Here is a 20,000-nt window from a genome sequence, read left to right on the forward strand (position 1 = left end):
GTTCAGTATGTCTCTCTCTCTCTGTCTCTCTCTCTCTCTCCCTATCTAGCAGTATAACTACTGTTCGTTGTACACACAGGCACCTTTACGAGTTTTACTGTGAGGTAGAGATGGAGAAGGAAGCTTACATCCAGTAATTACCTACCTCCCTATAATACCTGGCCTGCCCTGACCCCTACACTGGCGCCACAATCTTAAGCCATCCACAAACACTGTAGGCCTAGGAGCAAAGGGAAAGGAGATGGGAGGGGTGTCAGTACTGACACCAACAACGTGACCACCTTCTTGCCCCCCCCCCCCCCCCTCGCTTCTGCCTACCAAGTCACTTGTTGCTCTGAAGTGCTACCCGTCTACCAAACACTCTCACACAATATTCTCCGTGAACATACAGACACAGACAAACGAGCGCGCGAACGTACGAAACCCGGCACACACACACACACACCGTGGCACACACGCGCGCGCACACTCTCTCTCTCTCTCTAGCTGACACACACACACACGAACACACATAAACGGAATAATCTTTGCAGACTTATCTGAAGAGGGATTACCCCCCCCTGTAATTAAGCTTGCACACAACACGTAAGGCAGTGATCCATAAAATCATGTCACTGATGCCATAACATGACAGTGATCGCTGTGGTCACGCAATTCTACAGCTTATTTATAGGTAGTAATCTCAGAGAGAAACGAACTTCCTTGCCCCCCCCCCCCCCCCCCCCCACTATTCCTCCTTCACCCCTCCCTCCTCTGCCAACCCCCTCTCTCTGACACACCGACACACACAGAGAATATGACGCGATACGGTAACGTAATCACTCTGCTCACGCCATATCTCTCTCTCTCTCTCTCTCTCTCTCTCTCTCTCTCTCTCTCTCTCTCTCTCTCTCTCTCTCAAACACACACACACACACACCGTCATTTCCACGGGAAAGGCAATATTCCTGCCTATTAACACAGACAGATCATATTGTTAAAACCTGAATCAACACCCACTACCGATTTGCACACTGCAATAACAATTCCTCCACTGCCTTATGACGCATTTTTCAATATACACTTCACCCTTTATTGTGTTCAAGGCTTATACCTTTCACTTCAGTAGTTTTTCACACCATTGAATATTACACACAGTGTCACATGCTCTTGTCAGCTCAAGTATTTCACAACAAATCTTTCGTTTGATCTTTGGTGGAGGTTTTGACAATCGTTTTTCAGCGCTCCCAAAATTCGCTTTAAAACGTGTACAACTGAGTCACCTATTAAAACTGTGACTATCGGTATCGGTATAGGAAGGGTGAAATAACAATAACATGAACAGAGGTTGAATGTGGAGGTGTGGGAATTTCCACAATATCCTCGTATGCTTCGAACAAGATTTTGATTTGTGTTACGAGAAGGGGTGCTCTCTCTCTCTCTCTGTCTATCTGTCTCTCTCTGTGTGTGTCTCTCTCTCTGTCAATCTCTCTCTGTGTCAATCTCTCTCTCTCTCTGTGTCAATCTCTCTCTCTGTGTCAATCTCTCTCTCTCAATCTCTCTCTCTCTGTCAATCTCTCTCTCTCTCTGTCAATCTCTCTCTCTCTCTATCTCTCTCTGTGTCAATCTCTCTCTCTCTGTCAATCTCTCTCTCTCTATCTCTCTCTGTGTCAATCTCTCTCTTTCTCTCTCAGTCAATCTCTCTCTCTCTCTCTCTCTCTCTCTCTCTCTCTGAACTCTATAACCTTAACCAGCAAATGTGAACCACTGCAAAATCCCTGCATGTACAAAGTGTTTCTTGTTTCACTTTGATGCAATGATTAATTCAAAAGCTCATACACAATTCTTCAAATGCATTCAAAAACGATCCCATCTCCCCCCTTTCCCCGTCGCGATATAACCTTGAATGGTTGAAAACGACGTTTAAACACCAAATAAAGTAAAGGAAAGAAAGAAATTCAAAAACGATCAAACCTGCAAGCAAAATAGAAACACTTACATGGGAAACTCATTACTCATTCATACCATGAAGAGATGGTGAATAGTTATTGACATTATAATTTCAATCTATGGACTGTCCACATTTGAAAGTCATAATAATAATTTCAACAAAGGTTTGTCCGCATTAGAAGTTAATTCCCCGAGGGGGAAAATAATGAAGAGAGAAAGAGAGAGAGAGAGAGAGAGAGAGAGAGAGAGAGAGAGAGAGAGAGAGAGAGAGAGAGAGAGAGAGAGAGAGAGAGAGAAAGTGTATTGTTACATTTTCTACAAGTTAGTACTCCTCTGCGCTTTCCTTATCAAGTTGGAGTGCGTGACTGACACACACACACACACTAGCACACGCATACACACACACACAAACCCGGCCAAACACGGCCACCCTCTCTCTCTTAGTCTCTCTGTCACACTGACACTAGACAAAACGTCATCGCGAGACTGAGTATGTAAAATAAACAATGCGGTTACTGATAGGGCGGAGATAGGACGAAGCCTCACGACATGTGACAGTCAAGGCATAGTTTCAACAGACATAATATATCATGCATGTAAACATATTCATGTCTGTATAAATAGATCCCTGCGCCTTGAGTCCGAGTCTGGAGACTCATGATACGCGCGCGATATAAGACTTCATAAAACAATAGTTTCGCCAGACACTTCAACACACCCACAGACTTGACAAGCCAACCTTGTCAGTCCCACCACACCATCCTTCATCAAAACAACGACAAAATTCCCACATAATTATGAAGGGTCAGTTGCCTTTTCACCGCAGTAAATATATCACGCACAGGTAGGTAGGTAACCAGGGAAGGAACTGACAGATCTCTTCCAAACTAAGATTCCTGTCCACTGAAGCAGAACCAACACAGACTGTACTTTCTCTTTTCCGTCAACTCTGCCGTGAACCAATTAAGATATAATCCCGGATCCTTATGAGTGTGTTTTCTCCCAGTACACACAAACACTCTCCGCAAAAGTTAACGAAGAAAAGCGACACAGAACCGCTGGGAACTGACCCGTAAACGCACTCCGGCACACCGTGGCACAACACGCTAATCTTCAACACAAAACCAGGTAAGGAAAGCTCCCACCTTGGGAAGAAAACACAGGTAAGACAGACGTGCTGGCTACCGACACGAAATGTCCAATCAACCATGCCTCCCATCTCTTACCGTTTGCGACACAAATCGCCTCCACAAAATACTCTCATCAACAACTGATTCGACGAAAGATGTCCTTCTTTAGAAAACTACCTGTAAACACACACACGGTAGGAAAGAAAACTCCTTTCCACACATAGGTTTGTGTCACATGTGATCGCTTTCAGTCCTTCTTGCTCGCCCTACAAGCTGTTTAGAATGTGTCGTCTGCTCTCAAACCACTGCAAAAATGTGTGTCGTCTGCTACGGCCGTGCGGGTTGTCACACCTGAAGCAAGGGCGACAACTTCAACCCTGACAGGGCCCCACCCTGTGCGTGTGTTGCGCGCCGGTGAGAATCATGTATCTCGTCAAGAGCGCGCCGAGCAAACAGACCGAGAGGCCCTGCACGGGGATGGGAACAATTAGCTACGGTGGTCCAAGATTGTCCAAGTTCAGCTAAGTCAAGAACAAGAACGAGAACGAACTGCGAAGACTGATGACACAGCAGACAGCATTGAAACCAAACGCCGCGCATCATCACCTTAACTCATCAAGGTCATGAAGTGCACAGACTTTCAAGTCAGGATGATTTGAAACATTCTGAGCGCACGTCAGTATTAAAGTTACCTTCCTTCACTCGTGTAAATGATCATGTTGCTAAATTGAACAAATTTGACAGATTCATTCCCATGGGTGGCACTTACGAAATGAATTTAGCAACAAATGTGTAGAATTTTGCATGAAGAGCAGCCAAGCTTGCTTGTTTTTTGTATATATATGTGTCCAAACTTACACGGGAAGAAATGTATCTTTACACCTCGCACATTGGGGAAAAATATCAGTCTTCAAATAATATACAGTGGAACCCCCCTTTTAAGACCTCCACAAATCTGAGAATATCAGGTCTTAAAAAGGATGGAGTCTTAAAATGGGGGTAAATATACAGAGGTTGTGAACAGAAAGTCTGAGGAAACAGGGCCTTAAAAGGGAGGGAGTCTTAAATTGGGGGGTCTTAAAAAGGGGGTTCAACTGTATTCCAAGCTCCTCCCACAGCCAGACTAAATTTACATACAGCTTTGGCCTGAAAACAATGCTATTTGCTGCTGACTTTCTGCGAAGAGGCTCAAAGCAGATTACTCTCTGTCCCATCGCCGTACAGTGGAACCTCTCATTTAAGACCTTCAACAATCTGAAATAAGTCAGGTCTTAAACAGGAGGGAGTCTTAAACTGGAGGTAAATTTACAGAGGTTATGAACAGACAATCTGAAATAAGTCAGGTCTTAAACAGGAGGGAGTCTTAAACTGGAGGTAAATTTACAGAGGTTATGAACAGGAAATCTGAAAAAGCAAGGTCTTAAAAAAGGCGGGGAGGGGGGGTTCCACTGTACTGTCCCATCACAGTAGTGTTTCTGTGTGTCTGAAAACATCCACTGCAGAGGACTTTGGGGCCCACTTTATCTAATTGTACAGGGAAGTGAGTGAACAGGGGATACAGGAATCTCATGTCCACAGACAGATTATAAACACAAAGGACAGTGCAGTGGTACCTGCCATGAAAGGACACCCCAGGTACCAGCCAAAGTGTCCCTACATTGCAGGTGGCCTGTCATGACAGGTATATTTTGGTAGAGATAATAGACAAAGGGACAACAGAAAGCGTCCTTTTAAGGGAGGTGTCCTCTCATGGGAGGGGCCACACATCGCAGGTACCACTGTTCACTAAACATGCAGTCAATAAAACAGAAAGACTGGTTTAAAGGCACAGTGCAGCTCACAGCCTTCGTTTTGCGTTTTTGTTGCAGCTGAGTGCATTTACAGTTCAAAAATCCTCCTATGGTAGTAAAACAAACCCAAAACTACCCAACGACAACATCTGTGAAGCTCGACAGTTTCTTGTTCATGCGAGTGCATAAATTAACCTAGTTAGTACGTGGTGTTTGGTCGGAGTTCGATTCAACTGAGTGATTCCGGCCTCCATTTTGTTTTACACAAACTCATGATGACGTCTGACATAGTTTGCTTAGTGACGTGTCTTTTTGTGCATGATGTGGTGATCTACCCGATCTAAATTTAGATCCAAAAATAGGTCAAGACCAGCCGGGTCCGAGTACGAAATTAATTCGTAAAAAAATCGCAGTTCTTGACTCTTTGGGTGCAAGTCAATGAAACTTGGTAGTTCTTCTAACGGATGCCTGAGGTATGACTAAAAGCCCCAGGGGCTCCGTGCACCTGGATTTGACAAGTTCAGTACCTTTAATGAAGGCCAAGAGTGCCTGCTTTTTCATAATCTTTTGTTCAGTGCTTGAATCAATTATCAAGCTCTCTCTCTCTCTCTCTCTTATTTGTGTGTGTGTGTGTGTGTATGTGTGTGTGTGTGTGTGTGTATGTGTGTGTGTGTGTGTGTGTGTGTGTGTGTGTGTGTGTGTGTGTGTGTGTGTTCCAGTGTGTCTTGCTGAAACCTCACATTCCATACAGTGTTACAGTTGAACTTGTCTCAACCACCCAAGGAACCGACCAAAAGTGGTCATTGTACATTGAGAGGCAGGTGTTCATTATTTCTAGGTGAATTATACCGCTATCTAAAAAAATTACGACTTCCACCTTTTTAAGACCTTAAAAATGGGACAGACAGACAGACAGAAAAAGGACAGAGATTAAACACTCAATACATTGTTCATCAAGCAAACCAGAGTGACTAGTCACATTTGAAGGGAGAGAAATAGTGAACATGCATGCACTTCATGGGAGGCAACTGGGCTTTCTGCTTTTTCTTCCAAAGGGGAAGAGTTATAGCCCCTTACATGGAAATACTATTTTGAAACCAGGTATCCATAATACAGCGGAAACCCCCTTTTTAAGACCCCCAAATTTAAGACTCCCTCTTTTTTAAGACCTACTTTTCTCAGATTTTTGAAGGTCTTACAAGGTGGGGGGGGGGAGGGTTCCTTTGTACTGTGATTTCCTTAACACTTTCTACCCCACCTATGTTGACCAAGTTTTTTTTTAGCCAAGACCAGCTGTGCTGCAGCAGGTCACCCAGAATTGTAGTAACTGTGTATCAACACGATGGAATGCAGGCGTTAGATGGACGTTACAGGAAGCAACTGAAGCTAACAGTCTGAGCGGATATATCCGTACCTGGTCAGATAGAGCCATATGAGTGGGTACGGATATATCCGTACCTGGGAGACAATGAGTTAAGAGAACACACCTGATCATCATCCCAGAGTAGTGTTTGGAATTGACTCACATTGCCCAGAAAAATTCCTACATTAATTTGCGTCATGCAATCGACTTCTCGTGAATTATTGTCTCAAACTCTTACGGGTGATTTGTTTTTACTAGTTTGCCAATGACCCCAGTGATGGCGCTAGTATTTTTACAAACCGGTACGCGAACATTTTATGATGAAAACTATCCAGAAAAAAACGGTAGGCTGGTCATTGGAACCAGTAAGAGTCCAACTCAGAGTACTGGTTTTGTTTGTTTTACGATTGAAAAAACCTCGGTAAGGCAGACATCAACCGGTAGGTCATACCGGCAGCCATTTTCCCCCCGGTATTTTCTCATTTCAATCGGTAAAATACCGTTAATTACCGGTTAACGCCAATACTGTGACCCTCATGGCTAAGGCCACAAAAAAAAAAATTGTCTGTTTCTGGTCACCCGACTGACCCTAAATTTCGGCGCTGACCCTAAACTTTTTTTTTCCAAACTCCAAGGATCACAAGTTCAATGCACTCCCAACTGTGCTACTGAGGCCCCAGCCGTCTACTAAAATTCCCATTTGTCCAAGCTCAAGATGTAAGATGTCTCAAGTCTTCTTTTCTGTTTCATCATGGAAATATCAGACCAGGTAAACAAAGAAAAACATGTCATACTCTTTCAGTCTTTGTCACAGATTTGTAAATGTGTTGAGTGTCTTGTCTCTATGTATAGTGAATCCAGTCTCTTTGCGCGATTTTTAAAGTTAGTTTTATTGGTCTACATTTGGGGGTAAAAAAAAATAAAAATAAAAAATCCCTACCTACCTACCCTATTTTTTTTAGCCATGTTACCAGAAACAGACAATTTTTGGGGGGGGGCCTAAAGGCCCGTCCAGACACTCCCGGCCGACCCTGTCCACATTTGACTTATGCTCAAAACGGCGCACCGCGTCGACCGCGTCGTGCTATGATCGCGAAGCGTTATTTGCAGAAGAATAGCGCGTGTTCTAATTTCTATGACACAGACATAGAACGAGGGAAATTTGACCAATCAGAGCAAACCAGAGCGATGACGTCAGCTGCTCGCGGCGCGGCAGTCGAATGCAACTGTACCTTCTTGTCAGGTGACCCGCTTGACTGATACCGCGTTGTGAAAAGAATCGTCGATGTGTGGCCACTCGGCAAATCCCGCGCGACGCACAAAACGGCCTGCGGCGCATAGAGCGTAAAACGGCGGCCAAGTCTGGACAGGGCTTAATGGAGACTAGTTGAGTAAATATCAATGCACCTCCCTAGCGGAAGTTCAATGAGTAGATTTTTGGTGGTCATTGGTAATCTGACCAATGACCGAGTCTGTTAGTGTTAACCCTGGATGATCTTGATTGATGAAAGGGTATCAACACTTAGCTTTGGATACAGTGTTTTTTCCTTCAAAGATAACCGGCAGCAACATGACAAAAGGAATATCACAGAAACAGAGCGATGTCAGTATTGGAAGCATGTTACTTACCTGTTTACGTAATATGAAAGAAAGAAAGACAAGAGTTAGAGAGAGAGAGAGAGAGAGAGAGAGAGAGAGAGAGAGAGAGAGAGAGAGAGAGAGAGAGAGAGAGAGAGAGAGAGAGAGAGAGAGAGAGAGAGAGTTCAATCAATCAATCAATATGAAGCTTATATCGCGCATATTCCGTGGGTACAGTTCTAGGCGCTCTGCAATGATGCCGTGGGAGATGAAATTTTATACGGCCAGTAGATTGCAGCCATTTGGGAGCATATTTACCTTTCACGGCCTATTATTCCAAGTCACACGGGTATAGGTAGACAATTATTAAGCAATTTTCCCAGGAAAGACCCTTTTGTCAATCGTGGGATCTTTAACGTGCACACTCCAATGTAGTGTACATGGGGGGTGTTCGGACACCGAAGAGAGTCTGCACAGTTAGAGAGAGAGAGAGAGAGAGAGAGAGAGAGAGAGAGAGAGAGAGAGAGAGAGAGAGAGTGTGAGAGAGAGAGAGAGTTAGAGAGGGACAGAGAGAGAGAGAAAGAGAGAGAGAGAAAGAGAGAGAAAGAGAGAGAGAAAGAGAGAGAGAAAGAGAGAGAAAGACAAAGAGAGAGAAAGAGAGAGAGAGATAAAGAAAGAGAGAGAGAGAGAGATAGAGTTAGAGAGACAGACAGAGAGAGAGACAGAGAGAGAGAGACAGAGAGAGAGAGAGAGAGAGAGAGAGAAAGAGAGAAAAAGAGAGAGAGAAAGAGAGTTAGAGAGAGAGAGAGAGAGAGAGAGAGAGAGAGAGAGAGAGAGAGAGAGAGAGAGAGAGAAAGAGACAGAGACAGAAACAGAGAGAGAGAGACAGAAAGAAATAAAAGCTGTTACAGTTGAATCTCCCTTTTAAGACCTAAACAATTCTGAAAAATCCGGCCTTGAAGTTGAAGTTGAAGCATCTTCCAAATGGACATAAATTTACAAAATTATAAAAAGAAATTCTAAAAAACTGGGATCTAAAAAAAAAAAAAAGGGTTTCAAAGACGGAGGTTCCATTGTACCAGAAAACAAGTCGCGTTAGGCGAAATTACTACATTTAGTCAAGCTGTGGAACTCACAGAATGAAACTGAACGCACTGCATTTTTCACAATGACCGTAGTCCGTCGCTTGTGCAAAACGGAGTGAAACTGACGAGCCTGTTCAGCGCGGTAGTGGTTTCGCTGTGCTGCATAGCACGCTTTTCTGTACCTCTCTTCGTTTTAACTTTCTGAGCGTGTTTTTAATCCAAACATATCATATCTATATGTTTTTGGAATCAGGAACCGACAAGGAATAAGATGAAATTGTTTTTAAATCGATTTCGGAAAATTAATTTTAATCATAATTTTTATATTTTTAATTTTTAGAGCTTGTTTGTAATCCAAATATAACATATGTATATGTTTTTGGAATCAGAAAATGACGAAGAATAAGATGAAAATGTTTTTGGATCGTTTAATAAAAAAATAATTTTAATTACAAGTTTCCGATTTTTAATGACCAAAGTCATTAATTAGTTTTTAAGCCATCAAGCTGAAATGCAATACCAAAGTCCGGCCTTCGTCGAAGATTGCTTTGCCAAAATTTCAATCAATTTGATTGAAAAATGAGGGTGTGACAGTGCCGCCTCAACTTTTACAAAAGGCCGGATATGACGTCATCAAAGGTATTTATTGTAAAAATGAAAACAACGTCCGGGGATATTATTCCCAGGAACTCTCATGTCAAGGCAGTGAAATTGACAAGAAGAGGTAGTAGTTGCGCTCAGAAGGATAGCACGCTTTTCTGTACCTCTCTTCGTTTTAACTTTCTGAGCGTGTTTTCAATCCAAACATATCATATCTATATGTTTTTGGAATCAGGAACTGACAAGGAATAAGATGAAAGTGTTTTTAAATTGATTTCGAAAATTTAATTTGGATCATAATTTTTATATATTCTTAATTTTCAGAGCTTGTTTTTAATCCAAATATAACATATTTATATGTTTTTGGAATCAGAAAATGATGGAGAATAAGATGAACGTAAATTTGGATCGTTTTATAAAATATTTTTTTTTTTTACAATTTTCAGATTTTTAATGACCAAAGTCATTAATTAATTTTTAAGCCACCAAGCTGAAATGCAATACCGAAGTCCGGGCTTCGTCGGAGATTACTTGACCAAAATTTCAACCAATTTGGTTGAAAAATGAGAGCGTGACAGTGCCGCCTCAACTTTCACGAAAAGCCGGATATGACGTCATCAAAGACATTTATCAAAAAAATGAAAACAACGTCTGAGGATATCATACCCAGGAACTCTCATGTCAAATTTCATAAAGATCGGTCCAGTAGTTTAGTCTGAATCGCTCTACACACACACACAGACAGACACACACATACACCACGACCCTCGTCTCGATTCCCCCCTCTATGTTAAAACATTTAGTCAAAACTTGACTAAATGTAAAAAAGAAGAAAAAAGGAGTTACTGACCTGGCACCAGTGAATCCAGGTGGACACAGACAGGTGTAGGTTCCCTCCAGGTCCTCCTTGCACACAGCTCCGTTGATACAGGTACTGGCACCACACTCTGCTGCCCGCCACTGGCAAAACCTTCCATCATATCCCCCAATGCAGTCACACTCATAGTCGTTCCACGCGTCACGGCACCGAGCTCCGTTCCGACACAGATTGTCCACGCACGAGTCGTCTGCGCCCTGACATCCAGCCGTCACATCGGCGAGAGAAGTCGCTGAGAACTTTGGGGTGGCGTTGTTATTCGGCATGACATTGTCCAAGATGAACGGCAGCAGTATACCCCCCACTCTCAGCTCTCTCAGACAGCCGACGTACGCTTGCTCCTTTCCGTCTGCCACATCACCCACTTGAATTCTCCCCCCACCCGTGATGAGATCCGCCAGGCTTATTACCGTGGTGCCCAGATCTAGCGCATCGTTGGCCGGTTCTTCTTTGATGATGGTGCCGTTCTGACGGATTCGCAGCCTCATGGCGTTCGTGTCATCGATGACGACCTCGACGTCGTACCATTGCCCGTCGTCGATCCGTTCGTGCATACGCAGCGACGACGAGAACCCGGAAGCCTTCAGCAAGTAGTTGACTTCCAGAGAGCCGTCTCTGACGCGTACCTTGATGAAGTTGTTTTGGTCGATGGGTGCTCGCGTTTCAAAGATGGCGCCGTAGAAGGAGCGTGTGCGGATGCTAAATGAGATGGTTTGGGAGGGTAGATCATCAGGCAGTAGACTGGTACTGTAGGTGATGACGCTGGCGCCGTTGAAGGAAACTGTGCTGATGCCTGGAAACAAAGTTGGAAACAAGGAGATATATATATTTGTACAGTGGAGAGAGAGAGAGAGAGAGAGAGAGAGAGAGAGAGAGAGAGAGAGAGAGAGAGAGAGAGAGAGAGAGAGAGAGAGAGAGAGAGAGAGAGAGACACACACACACACCCAAACACACACCCACACACAACCAGAAAAACAGCAAGCAAGAAAAAGCAAGACAAAATCAGTGTCGTAACTACAGCGACAAATGAGTTAGAAAAAGCGAAAATAATACAGAGAATGCAAAACAGTGAAAGACAAATTAGACAAGCGAAGGAGAGTCTGACAGGCAGACAGACAGGGTTAAGCTTACATTCAAATCCCATTTGTAGACAAACGAGAGTGAGAGAGATACAGAGAATACAAGAGAGAGAAAGAGAGACAGATAAGACAAGAGAGAGACAGATAAGACAAGAGAGAGAAAGAGAGACAGATAAGACAAGAGAAAGAAAGAGAGACAGAGAATACAAGAGAGAGACAGAGAGACAGATAAGACAAGAGAGAGAAAGAGAGACAGATAAGACAAGAGAGAGAAAGAGAGACAGATAAGACAAGAGAGAGACAGAGAGACAGACAAGACAAGAGAGAGACAGAGAGACAGATAAGACAAGAGAGAGAAAGAGAGACAGATAAGACAAGAGAGAGAAAGAGAGACAGATAAGACAAGAGAGAGACAGAGAGACAGACAAGACAAGAGAGAGACAGAGAGACAGATAAGACAAGAGAGAGAAAGAGAGACAGATAAGACAAGAGAGAGACAGAGAGACAGACAAGACAAGAGAGAGACAGAGAGACAGATAAGACAAGAGAGAGAAAGAGAGACAGATAAGACAAGAGAGAGACAGAGAGACAGACAAGACAAGAGAGAGAAAGAGAGACAGATAAGACAAGAGAGAGAAAGAGAGACAGACAAGACAAGAGAGAGACAGAGAGACAGATAAGACAAGAGAGAGAAAGAGAGACAGATAAGACAAGAGAGAGAAAGAGAGACAGACAAGACAAGAGAGAGAAAGAGAGACAGATAAGACAAGAGAGAGAAAGAGAGACAGATAAGACAAGAGAGAGAAAGAGAGACAGACAAGACAAGAGAGAGAAAGAGAGACAGATAAGACAAGAGAGAGAAAGAGAGACAGACAAGACAAGAGAGAGAAAGAGAGACAGATAAGACAAGAGAGAGAAAGAGAGACAGAGAATACAAGAGAGAGAAAGAGAGACAGATAAGACAAGAGAGAGAAAGAGAGACAGATAAGACAAGAGAGAGAAAGAGAGACAGATAAGACAAGAGAGAGAAAGAGAGACAGACAAGACAAGAGAGAGAAAGAGAGACAGATAAGACAAGAGAGAGAAAGAGAGACAGAGAATACAAGAGAGAGACAGAGAGACAGATAAGACAAGAGAGAGAAAGAGAGACAGATAAGACAAGAGAGAGAAAGAGAGACAGACAAGACAAGAGAGAGAAAGAGAGACAGATAAGACAAGAGAGAGAAAGAGAGACAGATAAGACAAGAGAGAGAAAGAGAGACAGATAAGACAAGAGAGAGAAAGAGAGACAGATAAGACGAGAGAGAGAAAGAGAGACAGAGAATACAAGAGAGAGAAAGAGAGACAGAGAATACAAGAGAGAGAAAGAGAGACAGATAAGACAAGAGAGAGACAGATAAGACGAGAGAGAGAAAGAGAGACAGATAAGACGAGAGAGAGAAAGAGAGACAGATAAGACGAGAGAGAGAAAGAGAGACAGATAAGACAAGAGAGAGAAAGAGAGACAGATAAGACAAGAGAGAGAAAGAGAGACAGATAAGACAAGAGAGAGAAAGAGAGACAGATAAGACAAGAGAGAGAAAGAGAGACAGATAAGACAAGAGAGAGAAAGAGACAGATAAGACAAGAGAGAGACAGAGAGACAGATAAGACAAGAGAGAGACAGAGAGACAGATAAGACAAGAGAGAGAAAGAGACAGATAAGACAAGAGAGAGAAAGAGAGACAGATAAGACAAGAGAGAGAAAGAGACAGATAAGACAAGAGAGAGAAAGAGACAGATAAGACAAGAGAGAGACAGAGAGACAGATAAGACAAGAGAGAGACAGAGAGACAGATAAGACAAGAGAGAGACAGAGAGACAGATAAGACAAGAGAGAGACAGAGAGACAGATAAGACAAGAGAGAGACAGAGAGACAGATAAGACAAGAGAGAGACAGAGAGACAGATAAGACAAGAGAGAGAAAGAGAGACAGATAAGACGAGAGAGAGAAAGAGAGACAGAGAATACAAGAGAGAGAAAGAGAGACAGAGAATACAAGAGAGAGACAGAGAGACAGATAAGACAAGAGAGAAAGAGAGACAGATAAGACAAGAGAGAGAAAGAGAGACAGATAAGACAAGAGAGAGAAAGAGAGACAGATAAGACAAGAGAGAGACAGAGAGACAGATAAGACAAGAGAGAGACAGAGAGACAGAGAAGACAAGAGAGAGACAGATAAGACAAGAGAAAGAAAGAGAGACAGAGAAGACAAGAGAGAGACAGAGAGACAGATAATACAAGAGAGAGACAGAGAGACAGATAAGACAAGAGAGAGAAAGAGAGACAGAGAATACAAGAGAGAGAAAGAGAGACAGATAAGACAAGAGAGAGACAGAGAGACAGAGAATACAAGAGAGAGAAAGAGAGACAGAGAAGACAAGAGAGAGACAGAGAGACAGAGAATACAAGAGAGAGAAAGAGAGACAGATAAGACAAGAGAGAGACAGAGAGACAGATAAGACAAGAGAGAGACAGAGAGACAGAGAAGACAAGAGAGAGACAGATAAGACAAGAGAAAGAAAGAGAGACAGAGAAGACAAGAGAGAGACAGAGAGACAGATAATACAAGAGAGAGACAGAGAGACAGATAAGACAAGAGAGAGAAAGAGAGACAGAGAATACAAGAGAGAGAAAGAGAGACAGATAAGACAAGAGAGAGACAGAGAGACAGAGAATACAAGAGAGAGAAAGAGAGACAGAGAAGACAAGAGAGAGACAGAGAGACAGAGAATACAAGAGAGAGAAAGAGAGACAGATAAGACAAGAGAGAGACAGAGAGACAGAGAATACAAGAGAGAGAAAGAGACAGATAAGACAAGAGAGAGAAAGAGAGACAGATAAGACAAGAGAGAGACAGAGAGACAGAGAATACAAGAGAGAGAAAGAGAGACAGAGAAGACAAGAGAGAGACAGAGAGACAGAGAATACAAGAGAGAGAAAGAGAGACAGATAAGACAAGAGAGAGAAAGAGAGACAGAGAATACAAGAGAGAGAAAGAGAGACAGAGAATACAAGAGAGAGAAAGAGAGACAGATAAGACAAGAGAAAGAAAGAGAGACAGAGAATACAAGAGAGAGAAAGAGAGACAGATAAGACAAGAGAGAGAAAGAGAGACAGAGAATACAAGAGAGAGAAAGAGAGACAGAGAATACAAGAGAGAGAAAGAGAGACAGATAAGACAAGAGAAAGAAAGAGAGACAGAGAATACAAGAGAGAGAAAGAGAGACAGATAAGACAAGAGAAAGAAAGAAAGACGGACAGAAAGGGTGGAGCTTACATTCAAATCCCAGGTGCAGACTGTTGCAGCTTGAGTCAGTTGGACAACTGTTGGGCTTACAGAAGTCAGGCTGACTGCAGTCCTTGCCCAGGTAACCGTCAGGGCACTCACACCTGTTACACAGGTAAACATAATAAGATGTTTGATGGGTTGTTGACAGACCAGCTTTTTTGTCGGTCCGATGGGGAGCATATCGTCTTTTGTTTCATATTTATTGACCAAGGCCGATTGCCGCGGTCAATAAATATGAAACAAAAGTCGATATGCCCCCCGAGGACCGACAAAAAAGCTGGTCTGACAACAAACTACCAAACATCGTTTCTGTCATCATTTTGGTAGTGAGAAAATAAGATAACAATCAACCCAGGGAGCCATGCTTTGAAACACGAGTTCCGTTTTGATAACCACACGAGTTTCGTTTTGATAACCACTAGCAATCAAAGCTGGCGTTTGAAAGCAACTTTCTGTGTTTTTGAGTTCATAAAATGTTGGGATGAATATTTCAGGTTTGAGGATGCACAGTTCTGTAGGTTCATCTCGGTATTCCACCCCCTCGGCTTTCAGTTGTAAATATTAAGCTTAGTGATCGAATGTGGAAGCTACGTTGGGTCAAAGGTCACAGAAGATTTGCGTCGTGCAGCGAAGGAAAGAATCGCGATCTTGTTTCCGACTCATTGCCTCTTTGTTTTTCATTAGACCTGTCATTCTGCTTGCTCGGCTTTGTTAGATGTTTGCATATCTGTTGCTATGTTCTTTGCTTTTATTATTATTTCTTATTTGCACTTCGTTTATTGATACGTCTTGTGCACGGGTCAAAATGTGTGTGTCAGGGGTCAATTGGTTTGACTTGAACTTGACGTTCGTGTTTCTCTGAACGTCTGTGTATCGAAACACAGATACACGCACTCCATGACTTTGTAAGAAGACAAAACATATCGCTAGGTTTCATTTGTTTGTGATGAATTTATGACCTTTCATGAAGTAGTTTTGTTTTTTGTTTACTTTTGCCAGTTTGCCAGTTCGTTTTTGGAACTTTGCAAAGCAGTGTCGTGTTGTCTGTTTAGGTCTGGGGAAACATCAATGAAAAGAGCCGAAGAATCCCCGAGCGTTTCTATTGGGTTTGCTTTTTATTATCCATGTATATCCTGCTTCCTGCAACTATGGTAACCGGGGATTTATTGCATGGGGAACATGAGATTTATTTCCCAGGTGCTTGTGAATGAAAACTCGTGAAAAGGATGACAAACACATTTATCACACCTGTGAGAGATATATCAGGGCTCCACGTAGACACTCCATCCGGAGGTTCCTGGGACGCCCAACTGTAATGTGTTTTATGTACGGTAAGAAAAAAAATTGTTGCAAATTAATTATATCGCCTATCGACCAGTCACAGAAGCAAACCTGACCAGGTATGCGAGCACTTTATTCACAGCGATGAAACCGGAACCCCGTTGTGTTTGTTTTTGTAAATATAAAGGATATTGAGCAACTTCAGTGGAAATATAGACCAATGATCAAAATAGGGATTTGTGAGACTATCTAATCACAACCCCTGAATTCCCCCATGTGTCAATCAGAATACACACATGTCAAATTAAAGTGGTGATGTTAACAGCAGAGAAGCATGCTGTGCAGTTAACAGGTATGTGTGTGTGTGTGTGTGTGTGTGTGTGTGTGTGTGTGTGTGTGTGTGTGTGTGTGTGTGTGTGTGTGCGTGTGTGTGTGTCTGTGAATTTGTGTCAGTATCTGTGTGTCCGTGGGAGCGTGCTTACATACATGCATGTGTGTGCGCGTGTCAAAGGTGGGTGGTAGGTACCACTGTATCATGCCAAACTGTCTTCTAGTAGGATAAACACAGATTTACATTCCACGATAAAAAGTAAGGGGGTAAGCGTGCGAAAACAAGTGAGGTATTACGCATGCGTCAACATCATCATTAACATAAGTTGCAGTATGCATCTTGAGGTTACATCGAGAACATTGCTTCAACTTACAAGGTAAGTATCGCATGTTCTTTATAATTCTTGTGTGCGTTCCACTTACTGAAAGTCATTGAAGAAGACATCACTGCAGGTTCCTCCATTCTGGCAGGGGGCGCTGGTGTTGCACACACTCAGCGTAGACTCCGCACCGAGCGTCACGTTCGACAACACCTGCGACATGACAACGTACTCCGACCCCTGAGTGGCGTTGCGCAACTCAAAGTCAAGCTTGTGACCTTGCAACTCGATGTCCCGAATGACCCCGTTGAAAGGGTCAAGGTGAGCCAGGGTGGTTGCAACATCTACTTGCCGCTTGCGTCTCCCGCTTGAATTTTCTGGGACTTTGCCGAAGTAAGCCGTAGAGGCTTGTAACGGGCATGGTGGCTGCGACAGGACCGTTTCGTTAATGTGAACCGTTCTGTTGACCATTAACACTAGAGAGTCGGTGTCCATCTTTGCGTGAACAAAGTTCAGCGATCCTTGGTCAATGGGGTTGTTGGATTGGTTGAAGAACATCTTGGCTCCGCAGCGGTTGAGCCGTGCTGCCACTCTGCTGTTCTGTATCTCCAAGGTCATGTAGGTCAGATTGTTGGTCGAGGTCGCGCCGTTGGTCAGATACATGATGAGACTGTTGTTCTGCCGCGTTCGCAAGAAGAGAGAAAGGTCAAGGCCGCTGGAGAAGCTACTGGAGAGGGTGGAGACGTCGAAGGCGGCTATGCTTGGCATTCCATCTTTGGAGAATGTCGCTGCTGTGTATTCTGTCAATGTAAAGAACAAATGTGTTGTCAAAGTCTGTTTTTAAAAATATTGTTGAATGCACATTAACCTTATATCAATTGGATAAGGGTAAGGATAAGGATAAGATTCATATGGTCCTGTGAGGTTACCCTCATGGAAATTCAGGCTGCTTTCTCCCTGGGGAAAGCGAGTTGCCATACAGTATATGGCCCTACCAATATTTTTTTCCCTGCAAGCGTGTATTCATATTTCCAAGCCCTGAGACTTTTGCTGTGAACTTAGGTTCTTTATCGTGCGCATGCGTGTACACGGGGGTGTTCGGCCACCTATTGGACAAAGTATTCTTGACAAAGCTCGCTGTACAAAGCTTTGGCACTGAATTTTTGATAACAAACTTCTGGGAGTCTTTACAAAGGCAACTTTGGGCACAACCTTTACAGTGCATGCTCTTGGAATATTTCATGTAAATTATCAGAATTACATGACCCAGCATTCTTCATGCTTTGAAGAAAATCAAAAAATCAATTTAGACCATTAGTACACAATATGAGTGTGATAATATTATGCACATATAAGGGATCTTCAATACCTTTTCAGAAATCTATCCACTAAACACACACCTGCAAGCACTCACATGCGGATGCAAATGTGCAACTTTGCACTCACTCACACACACACACACACCAACACAAACATACACACACACCAACACAACACACACACACTCACTGCCATACCACAATGTGACCAAACAGCATAACCCCCCCCCCCCCCCCCCCTCTTCCCTTGATACCTCCTTACCATTTTGACAGGTGGCTCCCCAATACGGGCGGTCACAGTCGCAGCGGAAGCTATCCCACAAGTCCACACAGTTGCCGTGGCGAGAGCAGGTGTAGGGGTCACACTGCTCCACACGGGGACAGCTGGCTGCGCTGTTGATGTACTGACCCTCCTGCTGACCAGGAAACAGATACACATCGCCGAAAATCACATCCTCCATGCAACCGACGAAAACACTGTTGGTCAGAGTCTGCGAAATGATGGAGGAGTCTAACTTTCCAAGCTGCACACCTGCGCTTGAACTGTTTGGCTTGCTGCGAGGGTAGGAAAACTGCTGCACGCAGCGCTCCGTACCACACGCATGGGACAGCAAAGAGAGTGAGATGTTGTTCTGCAGATGCAGCACAGCGCTGTGCCACTCAGCGTTGTTCAGGTGCTCCTGGGTTGCAACGGTGTGCGGCAAGCGTGACGAGTCGTAATGGTAAACCACCGCCACCATCCCGTCAACCATCTCCACGGAAACAAAGGTGTTGGAAGACCATGTGTAGACGGCAAGGACGGCGTCGCTGAGCGTGGTTCGGAACCGGAACGACAGAGACTGCGAGTCAGGCTGCAGACCGCCGGTGGGGGAGTACGTCACGTGACTGCCGTTACTGCTGAAGGTCATGGTCGTCGACTTGTCGCAGTACCGCCCGGTGAACCCCGTCTCACACACGCACCTGTAGTCATGGCTCACCGGGGATTCACTCCTCAAGTAGGGCACACAGTCACCGTTCTGACACCTGTTTCCGTTCCCTGCAACGCAGCCGCTCAGGTAGATGGAGCAGTTCTTGCCTCCGTACAGATGTTTATTAGGGTTGTTGGCGTCAAACTCCACACACTGACACGTGTAGTCAGCAATGAAGTCGGTACACACTGCATTGTTCTGACACGCCTGGTACAGATCACACTCATTAATCTCCGTCTCGCAGCGAGTGCCTGTGTAGCCGGGTGCGCAGGTACAGGTAAACTCGTTGATGCCGTCCTCGCAGGTAGCGTTGTTTTTACACGCCCCTTCCACGCAGTCCTCGATGTTGATCTCGCAGTTTACACCTGTGCGAAACAAATACAAATGTCACAGTTTACACCTGTGCTAAACACATACAAATGTCACAGTTTACACCTGTGCTAAACAAATACAAATGTCACAGTTTACACCTATGTAAAACAAACACAATTGTCAAGGGTTGACACCTGTGTGTGATAAAACACATTTCACAATTCACAGGTATGCACACAAAAAACAAAAATGTCAGAGTTTACACAATGTTGACAAATTAAATTGAAACCTTGTCATATTAATCAGGATTGGATTGACAGTTAACAGGACATTAAAAATGTTGGGCCATTGACTCAAATGGTTGTCTTTGTAACCAAAACAGAATCTGGTGGTAAACTATGGAAGTTATTCAGAAATTGTGAGAGTGATCTTTGTTGGCTGCTACTTTTAAAACTTTCTTTTAGGAGACATAAATATCCTTTGTTTTTTTTCCTAACAGGTATAAAACTGCCTCATAATTTGGAGAACTTTTTTTGCATAAACAAATCTTTGAAACAGCTCTACCCCATGCACACACGTCCCCCCCCCACACGTACCCGCCACACACACACACACATACCCCCCACACATGTAAACCCCCCCCCCACATACCCCCCCACACACACACACATACCCCCCACACACATACCCCCCCACATGTACCCCCC

The 20,000-nt window shown here is 43.7% G+C and overlaps 1 protein-coding gene across 2 annotated transcripts in view; it reads right to left on the reverse strand.

The window, feature by feature from the left end:
• LOC138949432 (protein crumbs-like) overlaps positions 1–20,000 on the reverse strand; it is a 130,441-nt gene that overhangs the window by 33,506 nt on the left and 76,935 nt on the right. For both annotated transcript variants that reach the window (XM_070321257.1, XM_070321258.1), the window contains 4 exons: positions 18,276–19,346; positions 16,798–17,494; positions 14,752–14,864; positions 10,326–11,145 (listed from right to left, as the gene is read on the reverse strand). In XM_070321257.1, the coding sequence (XP_070177358.1) occupies positions 10,326–11,145; positions 14,752–14,864; positions 16,798–17,494; positions 18,276–19,346 (2,701 nt within the window). The remainder of the gene's footprint in view (positions 1–10,325; positions 11,146–14,751; positions 14,865–16,797; positions 17,495–18,275; positions 19,347–20,000) is intronic.

Source organism: Littorina saxatilis, linkage group LG15 (genome assembly GCF_037325665.1).
Source record: "Littorina saxatilis isolate snail1 linkage group LG15, US_GU_Lsax_2.0, whole genome shotgun sequence".
Lineage (NCBI taxonomy): Eukaryota > Metazoa > Mollusca > Gastropoda > Littorinimorpha > Littorinidae > Littorina > Littorina saxatilis.